This window comes from Fulmarus glacialis, unplaced genomic scaffold (genome assembly GCF_000690835.1).
Source record: "Fulmarus glacialis isolate BGI_N327 unplaced genomic scaffold, ASM69083v1 scaffold18693, whole genome shotgun sequence".
NCBI classification, from domain to species: domain Eukaryota; kingdom Metazoa; phylum Chordata; class Aves; order Procellariiformes; family Procellariidae; genus Fulmarus; species Fulmarus glacialis.
The window spans coordinates 2100-25403 of NW_009203769.1; the positions used below are offsets into that span (position 1 = coordinate 2100).

Here is a 23304-nt window from a genome sequence, read left to right on the forward strand (position 1 = left end):
TATCATTCCTTCTTTTCACCCTCCTATGTTCCTTAACTCTTCCTAGTGAGCATGAGTCCTACATTACTTTCGTGGACTACCGTAGCATTTACTTTGAATCAAAAATAAAGCACATTTTATCAGCTTGTGGAAGTGATCTTCACAGCTAGGTGGCAACAAAAGAATTCCATTAGGCTTCCTTCAGTAAAAAGTGAGAAATGTAATGTTGTGAGAGCATTAGAAGCAGCTGCCTGACTCTAACGTCAGCGACAGTCTCCTTCAATTTAAATATTTGCAATAGCCATAATTAAACACTTAGTAACTGGCATCGAGTTAAAATAGAAATACATTACATAGTCTTACTGCTCTGCAGATTTCAATTCAGATTTATATCCTCCTTGGCTTTGTGCCTAGAATAAGTCTTGTGATTTAGAGGCTGTTTTACACAGTATAGAAATTGTCATAGAGGGCAAATTATCTTCTAGGTGAGTAACAGAATTTTGACTTTTTCTGGAAGCAGCTCCCTAAAGAGATCAAGCAATGTTATGTTCTCCTTCCACTGTTTGAAGACTGAAGAGATTCACATCTGCGAATAGAGGGATGGTCTGTTTGGGTCACTGAATCTAGACTCTGGCTTCTGGAGGCTATCACATCATCTAAACCTTCTCAACAGTTTTCCCCTCATCCTCTAAAACCAGTGTTAAAACTGTGATGCTCTTACACACAGTTACTGGCGTGTAAGAAGACGTGTTAGGAACTTGGGCTGACCATGCCTTCTGAAAAGATGCATATGTAAACAAATGTTGCTTGGTTTTTGCCCTCATTTTTATTCTTTTGGAAGGCGAGCATAGCAAACCATCGCATAGTATACAATGATAACAGAAATACAGATCTCAACACTTTTACCCAGATATTTGCCATTCTGCTGTAGGAGCTTGAATGGTAAGATTTCAGTTTCTTAAAGCTTTAAATTCTAACAGAAAAAAATGTATCATCATAGCTTAAAAATAAAAGTCTGTTACAAAAAAATTAACACATTTTTATTCTATTGTGCCTGTATGACCCAAATTTTTCTAATCACACTGTAAAGGTGAAATAAAGATTAAAATTCAACCTTGTAGTAAATAGGCACACTGGGAGATTTCCAGCAGGCCTGAATTTGTTCCACATGTATTTTATTTTACTTCAGAGCGCAATATACAGATTGTGGCTCCACTTCTTGCTGCCTCGTAGGCAGCCATTTTCTGAGCTGTTTCTCTGGCCATGAAGCCATGTTGAAGGATCCTGGACTGTCGTTCCCGACTCTCTTCCAGTTCTTTCCAATGGTTCCATTGCAAAGAATCCTGCAGAAAAGACACACAGATGATCAGGCTTTGGAGACTATAGTGGTTCTCTTTAGAGGATACACTGAACTTCTATTTGATAATATGGCTGGCTGGCAACACAGTTTATTTGCTAACATGATTGGGAAACTTGTCAACATCAAACTGGGCATGATGAATAGAAAGGTAACTTGAGGGGGTTGCCCAGTTTAAGATGAATTAAACACAGCTGCAACACTCCACAAAATGTTAAATCAAGACAAAACTACATCTGGGTGGTTTGCTCCAATGCTGCTGCCTTATGTTCTTTCTTTGCCAACAGTTTATTCTTGAAGCCATAAATGAACAGTTGCACAAATCCTATCAGACTCTACTGGTCTGCTGATTCAAAAGCTGGGTTCACAAGGAAGCATTCCCAAAAAAGCTCAGAATAAACAGAAAACTGCTATTTTTTTTATCTGATTCTTTGCTTAAAATAATAAAAAAATACATTTTTTTTCATTAATGGTAGTTTTCTTATGGTTAGTTTTCCAAATTGCAATATAAATTCTGTTTTATTAAGAATGTAATAGTCATTTATAAACAAATGTTACCTCGACTTACATCAGCACAAACCCATTTGGCCTAAAGGGCCATCACAAAGCCACAATCTGGACTTGGAACTTTAATACAAGGGGTTAGTGTCACTTTTTTTCCTATTTATTGAGGAACCTAAAAGGTAGCAGTACAAACTGAATGCCAGATACCGACTGCATTATAACTAAGGGAGGAATTTTCTCCTATAGTCACACTAACACCATTTTCAGCAATACGCAGTTCAATTATAATAAAGATGCTGCTGAACGTATCTGACCAGAATTGAGCCAGTTCCCTGTAGTAACATTTGGATAGGGTCATGCAGAGCTGAACAGCAGTGGTGGAAGATACACCAAAACAGCTAAATAATTTACAGTAACCTTGAATTTTTTCCATTGTTTTTTTCTTTTTTTTTTACAGGTGTCTTAACGTTTGAGCAGAACATAAATAAAAGCACTGTAACATCTTCAGAGGCTTACTGTGTAAAGCTAAGCTGGAGAAACAGACAAAATCTAACATCAAAACAACTTTCAAATCCTGGCTTTTTTGCTCATTCATATGACACCGGAGCACTCATACAGACCCACATCAGACAGTCAAAAGTTCTACCTGTGAATTTATAATTTCTCTTTGTTTATTTTAAAAATGTCTCACATTTGTAATTATATGGCTGCTTTCCATTGAAGTCTGCATTTATTGCTTCTACTTTACTCTGGACTCCATTCAGCAAAGTGTTCAATCGTGTTCAAAACCTCAGTTCAGAAAGCCATCCCAATTTAGGAAATGCTTTCTTCAAATAGGTCTTCAATGTTTTCTTTGCTAAAAGGGATAGACCTAGCTGTCTATATAAGCACCTGCATGTTTTGCTTGCCTGAAATGGGGATTCTGAAGGCAGCAAACATTGATACTCGAAAGATTGCACTATTTTGGTTTTTAAACTGTACACACTTGAAAAATACAATTTTCCTCTTCATTGAATTCAGCTTTATCTAACTTTCTCACAAAATAGGTAAAGAATTATTATTTTAACAGATTGGGAAATTTATTTCTAATTTACATTGGGCTAGTACAGCTTTTATGAAGTGATCCCATCATGACTGTTCACTGCAGTATTCCGTATGCTGTGGTACGTGTACTGTTACTGGTATATGAACCACTTCTAAACGTTAGGCATGCATGAGGCAATGGCAGAGGTGGCAGCAGCAGCAGGAGCAGCTGTTCCTCACCACTTGTCTTTAGACACTTGCCGAGGAAACACAACCAGTGTGAACTGGCATAACACCTACAGGGCTATTGGTGCTTCCATCCGATGTTGTGGGAACGGGCTGAGGAAAGGCGAGGTAAAAACTGTGGGAATGATAAATTGGAACATGCCTTGGGTGAGCAAGGGGGTGAGCATCTCGGTTTGGTGTAATGGGATGTGTGTGATAGGAAGCTGAGAAATTCAAGAGTTAGGGAGACAGGGCGTAAGATGCTGTTTCGATGGGATGAGAGTGCGTGGTAATAAAAGTGGGAAGTGTGTCGTATGGATGAGCCCTGCTCTGCGGTAGCAGAATGTGTGACAAGAAGGTGAGGTCAAGGCCATGGCTTGGAGAAATCATGCCTGTGCAGGAAGCAGGGAGTTATTGCCAGTCATGTATGGCACCATCTGCCTCTGCCCCCCGCCAGTGCTGGCAGTTGAGCAAAGGTCTGCGAACAGCAGGTCTGTTGCAGAGCTTTTCTCCTTATGTAACTCCCAGACCTTCCTTGATGCGATGCTGGTTTTTTGGGGGGTAATCTTTAAGAGTCCTGCTTGCTTTTTACGCTCCGTTGTTTTTTCTACAATCTTTTTCTGCAGGTTTAAAATGCGTTCATCTTTCATAGACCTTTCACCAGACTGGAACTTTCTTTTCTTTTCTTCTTGCCTGCAAAATCAAAAAGAAGCAATGAGAAGGTAAAATAATATCAACCCACAGAATAAATCCACCTGAGCATATATTATCTTGATAATAATGAATTTTCTCTTGCTTCTGGGAACCAGCTAGACTCAAAACAGGTTTAAATCATATAGCTCGATGAATGTGGTATTCACAACTTGCTTCTTGCTGTTTACAGAACAGCATTACTAAACAGTATAGAATAATTTCTTCCCACAGGACGCCATGATGACAATATCTGAAGTAGTTCAAGCCTGACATGACATTATTTAGAAAAAACATGTGTAAAACCTGTGATAATACTGCTGCTTTTGGTTGTGAGAACTATGGAGTTTTCCTTATACGATCATTAGCATTCATCTCGATTGCTGTATTCCTTGGCAAATGAAAGATATTCTTTTCTGTGTAATCTCAATGTTCAGATTCAGAATCTATGGGATGGTGATGTGTTAATTAAGGTTAGTGGGTCTGGGTGAGCATAAATTGATAGCACCATGTGCAGCATAAAAGTAAGGCATAAGAGAGAGGTTATCAGAAGTCTTCCCTTTTTTTCCTTCTATTGTAGCTACTTTTCTGTCCTCCGGATTTTACATTTTATCTGGTTTTGCTTGCTTTCACCCAACTGGCACAATTTACTTACAACTTCTTTATGTAGGTTACACCATCCAACTTTCTCTTTTATTCAATATTGCCCTTCAATTTGGCTCAGTATGATCAAGCTGTAGTATTAATATTATGTCATGAGCAGCTGTGAGTCTCTGGCCAAATTCAGAGCTAAAGTAAGTGTCAGATCTACCAAAGAATATATATAATTATATAATATATAACCAGGTTAGATCTGATGCCTTCTCTCAGCTGGCAAGTATAGTTTTGTAAAAGGTCCTTTTATATTGCGGTAGTACAGCATTACAATTGCTTTTATTGGAAACCAGATTAAGGCTCCAAATGACCAAGAGCAGAGTGCACTGGGGCATCGTTCAGCCGATCCTGTAACTGTTACTCTGTCAGTGGCAGGACTAATTTCACAGGCAGGTTGCCCCTTGGAAATGTTCTACAACAGAACTCTTCCCTTATCTCTTGGGTATTATACCACAGTGTTTTCAGTATAAGGCACACTCTTCTAAAGGAGCTGGAGGAAGGGGAAGAAGAAAGAGGTTCCTTCTGATGCTAAATCCACCCATTTGCCTTAAAAAGTGTCTGTATCAAGATTCCAGGGATCCAAACACTTCTTTCATCTTGGGAGAGATGGCTTTTGTCTGCCTTGTTAGCTTCATCTTTGCTGATAGAAAACTCCCAGTAGTAGCAGGTATTCTTCAGAGCAGCCATTCTGGACTACAGTTCCCAAAATCCTCAGGAGCTGGATGAAGGGGAGATTTGATCTGTGTTACATTCTGAAATGTGACTGTGAGCTCTAAATAAGGGGGACAGTTTAGCTTGGCTTCTCATTTCCAATTGCTTTCCTGAGACACTTCCTGAACCTCTCTGCTGTTTGTGTCATGCTATCTGGTTAGGATAACACTTCCTTATCCTCTTTAATACTGTGACATACTCTGCTACACTGAGATTAATTTTTAACACTATTCTGTAAATCTAAAAATTATGTACTATCATTTAATCTAATTGAGAACATGGATTATGCCTATTTGCATTGTAACAAGGCATTGCATTCCAAGGGATATAGGAGAACATAACAATAAGGTTTTATTGATGATTAAATATTGTCAGTGGGAATAAGCAACAAAACTTTTCATTACATGCAAATCCAGAGTCTTGTAAATACAATTACAGGAAATACAGAGGTTTAACATCATGAAGCAGCAGCAGCTGCTTCTGAATTAACATTGTAAATTGTTGCTTATCCTCAGACACTTAATATTCAGTCCTCTTCTACATGAAGTCATGTGCCAGTCATCTACACTATTCCAAAAAGCTGCCAATCCCATAGATTTTCAGATGCCACACCACATCAAAACAGAAACTCAAAGAAGGAAAGGAATGAAAAAAGAAACTTTAAAATTCTGTTTTTCTGTGATGGTCAGTTGAGAACTTTCAGGACTCAAGACAGAGAAAGCTCATATGATTTCTGTCACCCCATATCACGTATTTCTTAAGGAAGTAAAGTAACAGCCAGTCAGAATGGGGTAGTACATAGTTAGAATAATCCTCTCCAGATTCAATAGAAAATTATGTGATAATTTATGAAAAAAAAAATGCAGAAACCATTTTAATATTACTTTTAATTTTATTTACCAATTACTGGTATTGAATGAGCACCTTCAATGAAAACCAATCTTTAAGAATCATACTGGTTCCTAAAATATAATGTCAAGTCTTCGGTCCGAAAGAGAATTTGTTAATCTTCTTTTCTTTTGGTCTCAGACAAGAGTCTTCCGTCCCTTTGTGACTCTGCCATAATTAAAAAAATATTTCCCTATCAAAGAATTTGAAAAAATTTGTAATATTTTTTAAGTCCGTATGTATTTGAAACGGTTTAACAAACTCTAGTTTTTGCTTAGTGACCTTGTCAGAAAGTACATTTTAGTTTTAAGGAATGAGATGAGATTCTTGGATGTGCTTATGGAAGTTTGTAGTAGTGTGGGATGCACGTAAAAACTACTCAAAGGAGGAAAAGTAAGGGATTAATGAAAGATTCAACAGAATATGGATATAAAAGAAAACAGTGAAAATTTCTTTATCTACCACTGATTTCGTTCGCTATTCACTTTCTGTGTAAGCCATGTGTACAGTCAACAGCAGAAAGATTTTGGCTCACTATATGAAGTACAGAACAATTCCATCAGTGATGGGTAAAATGTAAGTGTCTTTCTACTTAAAATAATACTCCAGGCATCGTAAACTGCAGTTGACATCCCATATTTGTTGTCTCAATGATTGCCTTAGTGAATATAATGAATTTTAAAAATATGTAAGTATTTTTTTACTTCACATTTTACAAACTTGTCATGGAGTTTGGCAGTCCAGCATCTTCTTATTTACATATCCCTTGTAGTTATTTAACTATCTGCCCTGCAATTTTAGCATCTGGCCAAATGGACTCTAGGTCCAGTAGGTCATCTGGCATACAACTGAAGAAGCAGCAATTCAGCATTGAAGGTTTTCCTGTAGGAAGTGAAGGTCTTCTCAGCTGTGTTTAAAAAATGGGGAATCTGAAGATTTGCACAGAGGACCCCTCCTGAAAACCACATTTTGCTCTTCATTTACATTTTCAAACTCTACCTGTGCATCAAAAGTATAAGGAGATAGATGTATGACAGCACTCAACTGATTCAATATTTGTAGGAGATGGAGTAAAAATGGCTACTTGACCATTCTAGGCACCAAAGTACCAACAGCTAGGACTGTATTTATAAGCTGACCTTACAAAATGGAGTCTTGTGCAATAAACACAAATGTATTTTTAAAAGCAGAAGTAGGATTGCCTTATAGTGCAATTAATAACAATTTTTTAAAATTTCCTCATACTCTCAGTCTCAGTGACTAGGGCTCTCTGTATTTCACAGTACCTTGCCTTTTTTCTGTCCTGCACTATGTAATTCTTAGTTATTGCAGTGAGGAAAATGAATGTATCTAACTGTTAAGAGTTCACTGTTAAGGGAGTCATTATTTTGACATTTAAGAACACTACACTATTAGATTCATTACTATTTTGTACTAATGTGAGGGATTTAGGCACTCAAAATCTGACTACCTTCCAAAATAATTAACTTACTAAGCACCTAATTTTAGGTGTAGAAGTAATTGTTATCCATAACAGTGTTTTCCTCATTTGAAATAAAGATTATGAAGCTGTATAATCAAAGTTCATTCACAGAATCACAGTATGGTTGAGGTTGGAAGGGACCTCTGGACGTCATCTTGTCCACCCTGCCCTGCTCAAGCAGAGCCACCTAGAGCCAGTTGCTCAGGACCGTGTCCAGACAGCTTTTGAATACCTCCAAGGATGGAGACTCCACAGCCTCCCTGGGCAACCTGTGCCAGTGCTCGGTCACTGTCACTGTAAAAAAGTATTTCCTTTTCAGAGGGAACCTCCTGTGTTTCCTCTTGTACCTCTTGTCCTCTCATTGGTCACCACTGAGAAGAGCCTGGCTGTGTCTTCTTGATGTGTCTTTAATGTGTCTTCTTTATATGTCTATAATACGTCTTCACATATTTAAATTTCTGATCCATCATTGCTGTTAAATTTCCTCCTTCTGTTTCAATGCTAGTGAAGAGCTCATTGCCAGCAGTAGGGACTGAGAAACTAAATCTTACTTCCTTACTGCAAACACATACAGAACTCTGAAGTTCAAGTATTTATGAAATTTGTGAAATTAATGAAATCACAAATATTATGAAGTACCAAACCAAAGCCCCTTATATTGCTAATTATTCAGCTTTTTTCATTATTCTAGGCCATGTTTTTGAAGACCTGAAGCAATAGCCACAAATAGGGATAGCATGGCACATGTTCCCCTGTTACCTCTTTCTACTTCCCTGTGCTGTCTGCCCCTTCCCTCAGTTGTGTGCTCCATCACAGGGTTGTGCTGCCAGGGTGTCTTACAGGTTTTTGAGGATGGGGCTCCATTCTCCCCTCCTCACCCAGAAGGCATTTGACCCCCTAAGTCAGACCTGGACATTCCAGCGAACACCTGCTTTAGGGAGCTTGTTCTACCTGGAAAGGACAGTCACAGTCATCCATCCATAACCCTCTCTTCTGCTTGTTCTCCTGTCCCTCCTCATAAGCAGTGTTCCCCCTTGTCCTCCTGCCATGGCTGCCCTCACACTATTTCCACCCATCCCCATTTCAGGCCAAGAGAGAGGTGTTACACTGGTGTGTGGTCAGTGCCCCTTGTCAAGGAGGGGTTTGAGCACCGGCAGGGGCAGGAAGAGAAAGGAGTGCTTTGCCACCTTGGCAAGGAATTCAAGGAGGATTAGTATCAGTTCAGAGTGTCACCTTGGAACAGCAGCTGCTACCTTCATCTGGATGTGGCCCTGACTTGGAGAGGGGAGGAGGCTCAGGCAGCAGGCACCGTCATGTCACTTGAAAATGAGCAGGAAAACAAACAAGGCAGGAACATGAGCAAGAAATAAGGCTGGCTTCTCTGTACCATACATATGTGGCAGTGGCTGGTGGGGACATGGATGTGCTACTGCCATCTATGTGAGACAGAGAAAAGGATAGTGTGGTGTTCACTAGACGGGCTTGCAAAGGAGTGAGGAATTGAGTATGTGAAGTTTTGTGAGATAACTTTCCTCTGGACCTGGACAGCTTTAAACCACATGAATGGTGAGAACATGCAGTCCCAAGACCAGACTAAATCCAACCCAAAGTAAACCCCCCCCCACCACAGATAATGTGGATGGAGGGAGCCTCAGCACCAAATGGCTTGATCTCTTGCTTGATTCTTAGTGCATTAAATTACTTGGAGTAATAGATGTAGTCTCACTGGAATGAAAAGGAATTGTACCTGAAGTATATAGGCACATAGCTTTAGTACATTAGCATGTATTCAAACACTCGTAAATCTTTTGGTGCTCATATTCGAAAGCTGAGAACTCAAATGTTTGTCCACTTCATATGCCAGTGCTGATTTTCAAACTGTTTGAAATTCTAGCAATTAAAGGGACGTCCTGCTTATATACTGAATTGATTCTTAAGTGTTCTGCAAGCACTCACAAAGCCACTGCTGTGATGGATGTCATGGCTTGCAGTCTATTAAAGGCTGATGTCTCTGTAATTTTTTATGTTCCGATTCCTATTTTGTTTAATATAGCTCATTATATGCTTGCTCAATGTGCTTCTTTTGTGTTGATGTATGTCAGTTTGTAAATGATATTGAAAGGAACCTGCTCGGTAGGGACCCAATTAAACTCCAGCTGACACTAACTAAAGCACATTTGTTTAGCAAAGCTTAGCCGCCATACTTCAGCTGATTAGCAGTAGCGTTTGACATAATGCAATTTAAGATCCAACATATAATTTTATATTGATGCATAAGGCTATCTTACGAATACTATTGGTAAGATTTGCTATTCTATCCCTATAATTATGAATTAATTCTCTAAACATAAAAATTTGCTTTTTACACCTCCTGTGCAGCGTATCAATAATACAACCCAAGCAATTAATCACTCACATTGACTTGATAGATATTTCAGGATTCAAGATCTGTAAATCAGGTTTAACACACAAAGCCTATAGTTTGTTTAGAGAGACATAAAAGCTGCAGCAAAGTGTCTAGCATTTGTAAATAGGGCAGCATGCTGTACTTCTATATTAACAGAAATAACACCATAGATTTGCATTCTAGATGAAAATGCATTAAATATACTCCCAAAGAACAACATTTCTGGTATGTTGTTTGATGGCATTTGATGATGCCTCTTTATAGTAGATGCTCTTAAGTTACATACGTAGATTGCCTGGGAGCCATGAAAGGAAATGTCTTACAACATCTATAATGAAACTTTGTATTTTCTTTATTTGGAGAGCAAACAGGGCTCCATTAAAATTACTGTATTACTTATCATGAGTCTGACTAGAAGCTTGCAAATTAAGTGTTTAATTTCAGTTGGATTCTACCATCTTTGGCATGTTGGTCTGTTTTAAAAAACATTTCAAATGTCAGGACAAAAAGTGAATCAACATTAGCTTCTCAGTCAAGCATAGCTTATTGCAGGATCAGAACAGTTTTAGATCTGAATTAAGCCAAAGAGTCTATTTTAAAGAAACACAGCACTATACAAAATTCACAGACTGCACATCTAGCATAACAAATGATTCTTTAAGTAGTTACTAGTGAAACAGGTTTTATGTAGTGTACAAGTTCTAAATGCCTAGTTTGCATCTCTAGTGGAAAGCGGTGGTTTGAGTTGCTCCCACAGGCTTTCACAACAGTGAATGTTTAGCGATGAAAGTGTATTTCCAGCTCCAACTCCATTTCAGGCTCTTTAGTCTTAAAGTCTTTTCTTGATAATATGCCATAGAAGAGAGGGTCACTGATCTATGCAGTCAGTCCACTGGAGCTGCAGTTATTGATTCATTAAATTCATTAAGCTATCTTCTTAAGTACTAACATAGTAAACCCCCAGTCTTCGGAGATTAACTATCATCCACAAACCAAATTAGAGCTGGGACTACTGAAAACTAGTTAAATGAATACATCAATACTACCTTCTGTAATTGAGATTTAGAACTGGATGATAAATCAATAACATGAATTTAACTCTAAGAAGCCACCTTCGGTATCTCAGCAATAAACACACATCTAAGATATCTCTAAAGACATGTGTTTTTAGCCTGATAGAATATGTCTTCAGAATGTCAGCCTGAACATCTGTTTGCAAAATAAATATGGCAAGACAAGGACTAACCTCTCAAACTCACAAAAAGGAAAAAGGTGAAAGAGAACTTTCAAGAAAACAATGGCAAATAGTCAAGATGCAGTAAAACTGGCATAAGATGAAGCGGTGTGCCATATTTTACACTTTTTCACAGGCTTTCTTCCTGCTCAGCTTTATTTGTAAATAGCTTTAACTTAGATTTTAAACTCCTTGTGGAAGGGACCTGTCTGCTGCATACGTGAAGCATCTATGATGGTTTTGGATCTTTTATGACAATGAATAGTAAATATGATAATGAATAATAACAAAATTTGATCAGAGAGCCTGTAAGCAAAGATTTTTCTCTTTGATCTACTGCTGTAATATATTTAATTTATAACTTATTATTGTTATCAGAAAATCTCCTTCCTAAAATATTTTTAACTTCTAAAATAAGGCCTGCCTTTTCACATAACAAATGAAGTTCAAGGAAGCAAACTATAGCCCTAATGTATTGGTTTAGATGAAAATGAGAAGCCACTTTAAGTAGCAAGCTAGAATGATTCTTATAAAATCAAATTAGTTCTGATTAGCTGAAAAAGAACAGAAGAAAGGCAGAATTTCTTTCTCAATATATAATACTGGCTCTGAATCCTGGGGCAATACTGTCAACACTAGCCTACGCAGTGTCTTCAACCACAAATTCAAAATTATGAAAAAGATTTAACAAATGTGATGCAAATTATTTTCAATTAAAGGAAATTCTGGCCCCAGTGTAACCCTTGACAAAAGTCATACTTATTTATAAAAGGGCAGTATTTTGCTCACTACTTGTTTTTCTCCTCAAGGGGCTAGCAAAATATTAACAAAGTTGCAATGTCTTAAATGTCACATGCTGTTTTATACTGACTTTAAAGCAGCTGCTCGTCCAAGTTCTGCTCTGAACAGGGAAATCTGGTCCAGTTTGTCTAGAAGAAGTTGTTCCTTAGCTTGTTTTTCATGAATTATCTGGTCTCTCTTCTCTTCCTCTGCTGCCTTCTGTGCTTCTCTGAGTAGAGCGAGGCGTTCACGTAGTTCCACTATTGACATTTCACAAATTAAACCATGGCCACCAGTCTAAAGAACGTGAAATATAGGTTTAAATAACACTGTAAACACCAAGGGGAGAGTAAATGAGTAAAACCAGAATATTTTGATTGTGTTCCAAATCATGCTGAATATATTTTGACTTCAGGAAAGATAGGGTTGGCCCTAATCTAACTGTTATTTACAAGCTGTTTTTAAGGTGTAGAGCTTACCTTTCGTATGTGTAAAAACACAAGGCTCATAAAACATTTCATGAAAAAGCATTGAAATATACAGTAGATTAATCATAAATACAACATATTTGCTGTCCAAAAAAATTCTAGTTGACTTATCTTTTAGTTTTAATAAGACTTTTGCAGTTTTTAAATGTGTAAAACTGCATATTTTTCAGTTTGTAAAACCAGAACAGACTTTACAGTAAAAAATATGCATTTTTTTTGTAATTATCTATTTCTGAATTATGGATTTGATCTATGATGGCATCTACTATTTTTATCTGAAAAGACTATGCTTTGCATGCAGGAAATTCAGATCTTAATGCCCAAAGTTAAAATATTCAAACCTGAATGTTTAATGAAGGCTTTTTAAAATCCACTTCGCAATGAGAGTGATAATGAGCCTGATTCTGAGATGTAATGAGAGATTTCTGCACCTTAGTTTGCATACAAAGATCATTTCTAAACAGATTTGTGCACACTTGAAGTTTTCGGCCCTTGCTCTTACATACACTCTTCCTTTTCCTATGTCCACACATATATACATCTGCATATATGGAAAACTTGCATAAACCCACACAAATACTGAGCTTCTGTGTAGCTTTCTTTGCAAAATTTAATCAATTTCACACCAATTAATATTCTTCTGTCTATCTTAATACAGTTTTGGTACACATCTTCGGTGTGTATCTTGTACCATGGCATGTTATAATGGAATATATGGGTGCAGGAAATCAAGATGCTAATCTGACTCTTGCTATACAGTTGTATAACATGGAGCGTGAAACACTGGTTAGGATTTTAATCACAAAGACCTTGCTCTACTTAGTTCCATAGGATTAGTGACTAGGGAGGGGGTGTGGAATCCAAAAGAACAACCATTCCTCCAAATTGTATTTCTCAGACTGAAATTAAGTGGTAATGATAAACATATGTAAGTAAAACTCATTAAAATCCTTTTAATGGAGAGAAATTATTCAGTTAAAGAGCCTTCATTTTTTCAAGCAATCCTTTTTAGCAGGGAAAAAACGCCCTTGTATTGAATACTAAGCGAGTTGTTGACAGAATAGTAGTTGCCTTTCTGCTTTTGAGCTTTTCACAAAACAGAACATGAAGGGGAAGGAAAAAAAAAACAACAGGAAAAGAGAAGGATGCTCTGTCATAGATAGATGCTCAGATTGTCAGTTTGGCTGCAAGAATTGACCTGGGTCCAGTCCCTCTTGTCTAGTCTGGGATGCCATCTAAGCAGTCTAGTCAGGTACTCGTCCTCCAGTGACCGTTCTCTGACTGTTCAGAGCAGTGGGCCCATGAAATAGGGGGAAAGCCAAGAAAGATGAAGAAAACAGTAAGGTGGGGGGACGGGGGCGGCAGGGGCAATAAAACCACAAAATAGAGTACAACAAATAACCAGGCTTGGCTCTCTGCTGCTACAACACTGGTGCTTTAGAGGGATTATTATTGAATTTGTATTTAAAGCCATATCCTGTACTTAGAAACAAACAGTATTTCAGTGGAAGCGCTATGTGAGGGGTCGACAGCCACTGTAAGTGGCAATGAAATGAACTAGGTTCAAAAATAAGAAAATACTGACATTCCAGTCACCTCCATTTTCCTGCATGAGAGCCTGCACCATTTTACAGAAGTTGTTGTGATTGAAAAAGTAATGACATTTCCACATCCAACTACATTATACCATTGTGTCTTTGCAGCCTACATCTTGTGACTGAATCATCTGGGTAACAAATGTGCAGTGAGACCATGCTAAGGGCTCTGTTTAGCACCATATGCAACTCTATCTGAAGCGGTAGAAGACCTATAGATTGGAGTACCTCTTGGCATTTCCATGCAGACAGTTTATAGTATCTGTGGTGTACAATAATTCTTTGTACTCTTCACTTTTTTCCCCTGCTTTTTCCATTGTGATTCAGTAATATTTCTCCACAAATGGGTGGAGTGAGTCTGGGTTTGAAAAAAGAGAATTGCCTTCTTTGACTGGAAAAGAAGTTGAGAAGTGATGGCAACAGCCATAAAGGCAACCAAAGAGAGTAAAGGGGACCTGATTTTATTCTTGTTCACTTATTTCACACTTTAACATTAAATGTATTCTAAAATCTGATAAATGAAATGGCAGATTTATCTGGTGGCTGCAAAGATAGTAGGTAGCTTTGGAATCAATGAGGAGCAGGAGTTGAAACCAAAGCATCATATTGACTGTTCCAAAAGACCCATGGAAAGAAGACCTGTTACTTCTGTATGGTTTCTGCAGACTAGCCATGGATGTTTTTTAATTTGTGATCTTCATTGGAATACTCATGAAAGAAAGGAAAGAAAAAACCAAAAGGATTATATTTAAAATTGTTAGTGTCATTTTATATTATTCTATGTTATTCTTCTTTCAGTATGGATAAGAAAAATGGAAGAGTATTTTCAGCTACTCTGCTTCTGATTCACTGGTAAGATAACAGATTTCCGGATGCTGCCTAAGTCTGGAAATTCTGCAAAAGCGGGCATTGCAAAGCCCAGTCTTAGACATATCAATTGTTGTGCATCAATAGTAAATCCAAGATGTTTGGGATACATTTACTGTAGACTTAACGACACACGCACAAGTCATTTGCACAGTACATGCATAACAGCTCAGCAGGTTTTGGGTTGTCTTGACAATCTCTTTCATATACCTGAATGTTGACAGTTTTGAACGCACAGGAAATTAATTTTGCTAATTACCATGGCAATCACCACTGCAATATGAACAACTGTACATCAGTCCAAAGTTTGTGTTCCTTTAGTCCTTACCCAGGACTGATAAATCTGTGAATTTGTGAAGATGGATAGAAGATGTAATCACTTGTCAGTCTCTTTTTGAAAGATATCGGGAAACCCAGATCCTATTGGGAAAATTCAAAGAAAGTTCAAGGGGATTAAGATTTCACTTACCATCAGAATATTCTTCCTGGTAAAATTTTCATTTTATGAACTTTTTGAAAGTTCCAGTTCAGATCTAACCTTTGTGTCATGGGGTCACTTTGTACTTAATGCTGTGCATCCAGACTGCGATATATCTGCATGCAGTGCGCAATTCCTCTAAATGTGTGAAACATATACAATATACATTTATGTAAAAACAGTGGTTTTTCCTTTTGAGCTTACCTCAGTTAAATCAACTAACTTGTGTCTAATGCTTGGTAAAGACTCAATAGCTCGTATTTGTTGAATTAGTTCATATCTTTTCCTAAGCTTTTCCTCCTCTTCTTCTAAAGCTTGCCGAAGAAGTTCTCGATTTTCTTCACAAACTTCCTGAACTGAAAGAAAAGAACTAATCTCTGTTAGTTGGTTGCATATTTTAACAAGTAGTCCATCTGGAGGAAAATTCGTATGCATTTGTGAATAATGACAATAATACTGATCTAAAGGTACCTGAGGAATAGTCTGGCATTGGTGGGAGGAATGATTAGAGAAACTTCCCACCTCCACTATCTAGCATTCTATTCAACACATAAACATACTGTATACATACATAAAGTAGACACTTTGAATTACTGCTTTGTAATTTCTGTTCTAATTAGTGCATATTGTTTCATTATTTAATAAAAGGATATACAATAGCAAATATTCATAGTTTTTCAAGCTATATATATGATAGAAATCACTGAATTGCAAAGGCTGGTAGGCTTTGCTAGGCCATTTCAGAGTGGCTAACACCCTCTGCCCGCCTCAACCCTTACTGATACAAGTATGGAGATACACAAGCAAAATACGCACAACTAGAGGTAGCCTGTTCATACAGTAGATGTTAACATGGCGTTGCACTGGAATATGTACAGCCATGCCAGTCAGAACAGCCTTCTCCCTGGAGTTCATTAGCTAATGCATTAGCTGAAGAATTTTCTTTAAGAATAATGGAGGATGAGTAATATTATTTCCCTTCATCCTAATGACTGGTCTGTCTTGGAGGTGTTACATCCTTCTCCCTTGCGATACTGGCCTTCTAGGAGATGGCTTTTCTTTCCTTAGCTACAGTTTTCTTCTCTGGACTGTCTTCTCTGGAGAAGACAATAATCTTGAGCCATGATTTTTTCACAGTGGTTGCTAGGCAAATCCTCTCTTAATGATATGAATCACAAGAATCTGAGCTTCATAAGTGGATTTGACAAAAAGTACAGTAATTCACATATGCTACTTTTAGATGGAAGGGAAACTAGTTGCAGAACATTAGTGCTGTATTTCTCCCTTTTAAACAAAGAGTAATTCCCATGACTAGTAGCTTAGAATTTCTGACCTACCCATTACCAACTTATTCCTGGAATGCCTATTAATGCATTCATGGGAATGTATAGCCTGGATCTTCCCCTCAACTTCCCTTTCCTTTCTGTAAAAATTGTAATTGGCCCACTGAAATAAAGATAAAGTAATTCGGGGACATTTGCATCATCTCTCATTTTTCTGGGAATATATAAATACCTATCTGCTGTTTGTATTTCTGGAGCTTTATTTTCGCTTGCTTTGCATTCTTGTGTCCTTCCACGACCTGCTCCACCAGCTCTCTCATTTCTTTCTGTTCCTGTAGACGTTTCTCTGCATACTGGTGCATCAGCTCTGCTTTCTAAATCCCAAACAAAGAGGTGAATAAAATTCCTGATAACTGGTGATCTGAGTGCCTCAAATCATTGAAATAGTGCAAGGACAAATGGATTCAAAGTATTACATCATCCACAAAGGACATTGGCTGGGGACAACATAGAGACCCAGATTTAAGCTCCCCTCTTAAAATAAAGTAGTTTATCTACCCACAACAGCCCTCCATAACATTTGCACTGCCATTTTCCAGCATTCCTCCCATGTGTTTCTAAAAGCAGGCAAAAAAGCCATCTCTGGATCTGGTTGTGAGATACCAAGAAGAGTGCCAATCTAATACAGAGCTGGTTGTGTGCCTGCAGGGGCAGGCCTAAGTCATATCTCTGTAATATACAGAAAGTCCACTTTGGGCTATCATGTTCCTTTCTTTGTCAGAGGAAATGAACAGGAAGCAGGAAACTGGATTTTCCCAGACTAGATTCCTTACTGTACTGTCTGTTTTAGACGGAAGACTAGAGTTTTAAAAGAAGGAGGGGGGCCAGCATGAAAGCTGTTGGTGAATGGAAAATTGATGCTCAGTACTTCTGGAGATCTCCATATGGATGAAGTGCCCTGCTGGCACCTGTTGGCAAGTGAAGGGAGCTGCCTGGAATTGGTCAGGTTAGAGCAAGTCTGATTTGCACATCCCCAAATCTATACATATTGGGACATTTCTGTTAACAAATAAAACACTCATGCTCTGAAATTGAGGTGAATATAATAATTACAATAATTTTGGAGCGAGTGTGAGAGATCACACTATGCTCAGTTGTACATAGTAGGGTTCACTTTAAGTTCTTGCTACAGCCTGTCTAAACAGACATGAAGACTCAATGCCAAAAAAGGTTGAAAGATTTTTTCAAAGGACAGAGAAGGAACTCATTAAGCAAGTTTCCCTTTTGCAGCATGGCCTTTATGGAAATCTTGTACATTTCTGGTTGTATCTTAAGTTGCTGAGACACTGCAGAGACATCTGTGAGAGGTGGCCAAGAGAAAAGTACTGGCTGGCCTACAGGGCAATAGCAGCAAACTGGGCTCATAGAAAAGAAAAGCCTATGATAGTGACTATGAAAAATTTAAAATCTATAGTATTAGTTATTTCTTGATCACTTGTTTAGTTTATAGGAAAAGCACTGGAAAAATGTAATGTGAGTTTGGGAAAAAATCAGAAGATCTAGCAATGTTTTTGGGAAACTGTGATTTGCCAGATCAGAAACTGTGTGAAAATACTTCTTGGCATAAATATTTAGTTTTCCATATAAATAGGTAGATCCAAAGAGGGTTCTCTGCCTGAATTTTCTTCTAAGAGAGATCTAGGCCTGTGATACAATATGAAGTACATTGAATTATATCAGTTTAAGAAAACAAATTCTTTCCTATTTGTGGCTCTCATTTTAACAAGATAATGAAATTAGTCATATATTGGTGATTTCATTGCAAATGGTGCTTAGTATCTCAGTATCTGTTCAAAAAGGATATCCACAATGACATGAATATAGAGGAGAATGCCTTAACCTTCTGTTTTAATCAAGTTACTTCGTAAGTGTTATCAATCAGATCAAACACTTGTAAAAAGTACTTTAATGTATAAGCATTGCTGTGTCTGGAAGTTATAGCACTATCTTTCCATTGTTTGCAGACTCCAGTGAGTAAAGACACTGTATAGACTTTTACACCTTCTTATGATAGAAATCATCTGTGGTATGTTTTGCACCGATAGAATGTAAGCAAAATTTGAGCAACGCTCTATGTATTACCTCTTCTCTCATTAGATCAGCTTTCTTCTTATTTTCTTGAATTACATTCTGATGGGCTAGAACTGCCTCTTCATGACTCAGTTTCCCTTGAAGCCTCCTACATTCTATTTCAGCCAGCTGCTCTTCCAAATCTTTTCCACGCATCTGTTTTTGCCATTCCAAGAATTCAGATGGGTCTCCAGCCCCTCGTAGCAAATTTTCAATTCTGCAAGAGAGAAGAAAGAGTATACAATTCTAGGAATCTGGCTCTGCAGCTCTGCCTTGATTCAGAAAACATTTCTAGTAGTTTGTTATGATATAAGATGTTTGATCTCTGCAGAGAAAAAAGGCGGTCATTGCAAAGTCATTTGACATATATTTTAATTCCAGTCTAAGAGGTGTTCCTACTATGTGGAAAGCCTGGGAAAGCCAGGCTGGAAGAAAGTGCATGAGAGCATGGACTCCAAAGTTTTCAGTAAAACAAAGCCCCAAGAGAGGGCAAACTTTAGCTACATACGGATTCTCATAAGGAGCAAGGAGAATCAGGCTGAAGGTATGTACATTTTCTCAGAGGATTACTTTGCTTAGAGGTAGAAAGAACAAATAACTTTTCTCTTTGGCAATGTTCTTGGCCACAGAGAACTAAAAACTTTTCTGCTTAATTCTATTTCTGTTTTGTATTTTGTCAATTAAATAATATTGCTGCAATGAGGCAAAGCAGTATTCAGCTATTAAGCAAAACCACATTCTTATTTTTGTGCTTGGCTAAGAGAGAAAAGCATAGCAAAGCCCTGGGGCAGGCCCCTCAAAGTCCTGCAGCAGAGGATTGAATGAGCCAAGAATTAGGGCAGAGACACAAAATGCTGTGAATTGTGCCCTACTGCTGCTCCCCAATGACTATATATATGTATCTGTTGTGTGTTAAATGCAGCTGAAGATTGAAACTCATTAATATAAAATAGTGTTAAGTTACGGGGAAAATCTATTCCTTTGCTGAGTGGAACAAAATTCTGCCAGATAGAGCGAACAATATCATATGTAATAGAAAAGAACCTCAATGTACATACATAGCTGATAACAGAACCTGAGTAATGCATAATATCTTACTGCTAAAATCCTGATCCATGTACCAAAATTTGCTAGGTCCAAAGATCAAATCCATCCGTAGGCAGTCATTCCAGGACTTAAAATGCTAACAATATCTAGTCCTTAGCCTACTAAGTCAGGTGGATTAGAAATAATGCTAAATCAAGGTGACATGATACAGGTTTTATCTTTGTTAAAATTATTAGTGAAAATGTTCTGTAATTCTAGTTATATAATACAACCTGCAGTGGCCATTCAGGAGTCACCCTCTTCCCAGTTAATGTCAGCTGAAAACCTATGCTGCTGAATAAGGATTCCTTATGTCAGAGGAATCCTTATATCAGGATTCCTTGGAGCCCTAAGTGCACCAAAAGAACCTGCAACCTCTTATTCCCCACCCCTGCTAGGATTTAGTTGCTTGTATTCAAAGACAGCTCTGTTGCAGTGCAACCATATAACATTGGATCAGACTGCAGTGAAAAGAGCTGTGTGAGGAAAAGATATGAAAAGTCCTGTTGTGTGTGTAGAGTTTCTTCCTGGGAGCCACATTTAAGCTGATGTTAACAGCCTTTGTCCTTGCCTAAGCTACGCTGTAGGCATGCCTGCACCCAGCCTAGTACCTTGTTGACCCTGCCTTGTTGAGTTGGCTTCCTGGATGACCCCAGCCCTGACTCGTCACTACGGACTCATCTAGCAATCACTGGACCACTGGCTGACCCTGCTGTCTGTCACTGGATCCGCTCCGCTGCCTTGTCAGGGTACTATGGAACTGAGCTGCTGTCAGTATGGACATTGTCCCTACATGCCTTGCTGTCACCCTCAGCTCCTGGCTCGTCTTGCCTTGTGGAGCTGCACACTCTTAGTCCCCCATATCTCACTGTGATAGAAATGGACAGGTGTTTTTATATACATATACAAGTTCAAGTATCAAATTTGGCATATAGTTGACCACAAACCATTGAAGAAAATGGAGGTATATGAAATGATTTGGCTTAATATATACGCATCAGACACAGAAATAATGTGTATTTGGGTCATTATTTATTCTGGAGAATCAGAATAAATATAACAAGTGATCCTTATTGGACTTTGCAGGTGGACGCTAGCTGGAGTGCTAAATCAGAACACAGTCACACTGTGTAGCATCTACAGTAAAACAATGACTTTAATGTAGACTTTCATTTCAGTCCACTTTTCTCTTTATTGGTCAACCTGTATTTATAGAATAGCCTTACAACAGATCCATTATTTTAATCTATCTGGAATTTAGTTAATTATTTTTAATGTTGTTAATTATTCTATATCCAGGGATGTGAAAAGTAATCTGAGAAAGAAGCGTGATTATACCTCTTGAGCTCTTGTTCCATTTTCCGCTGATAGAGGGCACCCTCTCTTAAAATAGCTGCAGCATTTAATTTAATAGGTATATTGTCAATCTGTCAGGAAAGGGAATGTATATACTATAGTTAGTAATGTAAACCATAAAACAGAGTATAAAAACATTTCAATGGGTTAAATAAATCGACCTAAGACAGCATGAATTTTGCTTAAAGCATTCATCTAGCATTAATCTGACATTCACAATGAAATTGCATGCTGTTCATAAACCACTCAAGCTGCTTAAGAAATCAGCAAAGTCTCCCAAGTGGATTATAAATTTGTAATCACTCTTGGACCATGTCAAATCCCATAGAATGTGTTCACTTCCTTTCATTTTTTTCAGTGCTCATATACATAATGTGCAAGGATTCCATCTGCTTTGGACAAAGAAAATAAACTGCTTCTCTGAAAGATGGTAAGTTAGCCAAAACCATTGAAGTAAAACATAAGCAGTACCTTTCATAGGAAGGTCTCAAAAGTGTTTTACAAATAATCACTATTTTAACTTCAAAATATTTCTAAGACAACTGGCATCGCCAATTGCCATATCCATTTTCTAGATAGTGGAAGCACAGTTCTCAGTGACTGTCAGTCCTCGTGGTGTAACTTGGACTAGATCCTGTGGCTGCTTTGCAGTGCTTCAAAGTATAGCCTTAGGACTAACTCCAGACAACCTCTAAATACTGAGGGAGGAAGGGAACAACCTCTCTGCGAGTTAAAAATGTTCCCTGCACAAGTAGGCTATTCAGAAAAAATATATCACCTTTGCAGATACATATAATAGACCTGATCTGAACCGAGGCAAAGCAGTTCTGGGGGGTAAGAACTGGGGTCATTCCTGCAGAAAACAAAGCTTAGTCATGACACATTTGACCTAAATCCAGACAAGTTCTATGTTCAGAATCCAAACATATTTAAATTCCAAATTAACAGCTTAATGAGTGGCTGAGAAACAGTTGCACAGAATCACTCAAGCTATATAATGCAAAAATTGTATGCACAAATATGTACTGCAGTCTCCTGAAATACATAAGCTAACTGGAAAAAGGATGTTTTATAATTGATATTAATTAGGTTAGGTTGAGGATAACAAACACATGCTATCACCTAGAAATTCACTAAGTAGAATTAGTGTTTTCCACACAGATGGCACATTTTAATGGACAAAAATTAATTACCTATCTGTTTCTTGACAAAATCATGATAATTTGAAGAATTTAGGAAAAGAACCCAAACCAATGTATTTTATTTCTTTTGTTTGACTCACTATACTTACTCTTCTTAATGCCTAATGGTGTCCTTCCTTCCTTTTAGTCTACTTCTAAACCCTTCTCAAAGTCTTCTGCATTATATGAACATTCCCTCTCCAGCCTGTATTTTATACACTATACTGGCTTAGAGTAGACATTTTCTCTGACACATGTAGAAATTTTCATATTTTTGGCAATTACCTGTGTATACAGATTTCATGTTCTGTATTTACTAACTATAATTTGGATAGAGAACTAATCTAAGAATGATTATGGAAATACCTTTAACTTCAGTTTCCCAGTTTATTAAACAGAAATATGACTGTATGACAATGAAACAGAAATATGACAGCCCATATAGTCAAAATAACTAGGACTCCCAAGATATATGCAGACAGGTATAAGTAAAATAACTGAATAGATTCTTCTATGTCATGTGGTATCAAGAACTTTTTGAATTTTACTTGTTCTCTTTCTGTCGTGAGATATCTTCCCTTTTTTCAAGATGAGAAAATGGAAATAATTGGGAAAATCGCAGAACACTGTAATTATTGTGGAAAAAAATTGTATTCACTATTTCCACCTAATGAACACACAATAGCTCACCAAAACCAATAAATATGTAAAGAGCAAGGCCTGATATGAGCAAGAGGCAGATTGAGACAGAGTGATGATGCATTTGTACTGTCTCATTCTTCCAGTGAAAAGGATGAATACATATTTTGTAACAGCAATGAGAAATAATTGCTGCTGCACATAATAAATGTGTCTGAAATGAAAAAAATGTGTTTAATATGGAATCATAGAATCATTAAGGTTGG

At 37.7% G+C, this 23304-nt stretch overlaps 1 protein-coding gene across 1 annotated transcript; it reads right to left on the reverse strand.

Annotated features, from left to right (window-relative positions):
• Nucleotides 1-923: 923 nt before the first annotated feature.
• On the reverse strand, nt 924-21289 carry CFAP99 (cilia and flagella associated protein 99; the record flags this gene model as incomplete). The annotated part of the gene is made up of 7 exons (XM_009574763.1): nt 924-1322; nt 3619-3781; nt 12027-12232; nt 15568-15719; nt 16879-17020; nt 18789-18993; nt 21201-21289. Coding segments are annotated over 7 exons (1125 nt in total), but the record flags the coding sequence as incomplete, so codon positions are not given.
• Between the last annotated feature and the right edge of the window lie 2015 nt (nt 21290-23304).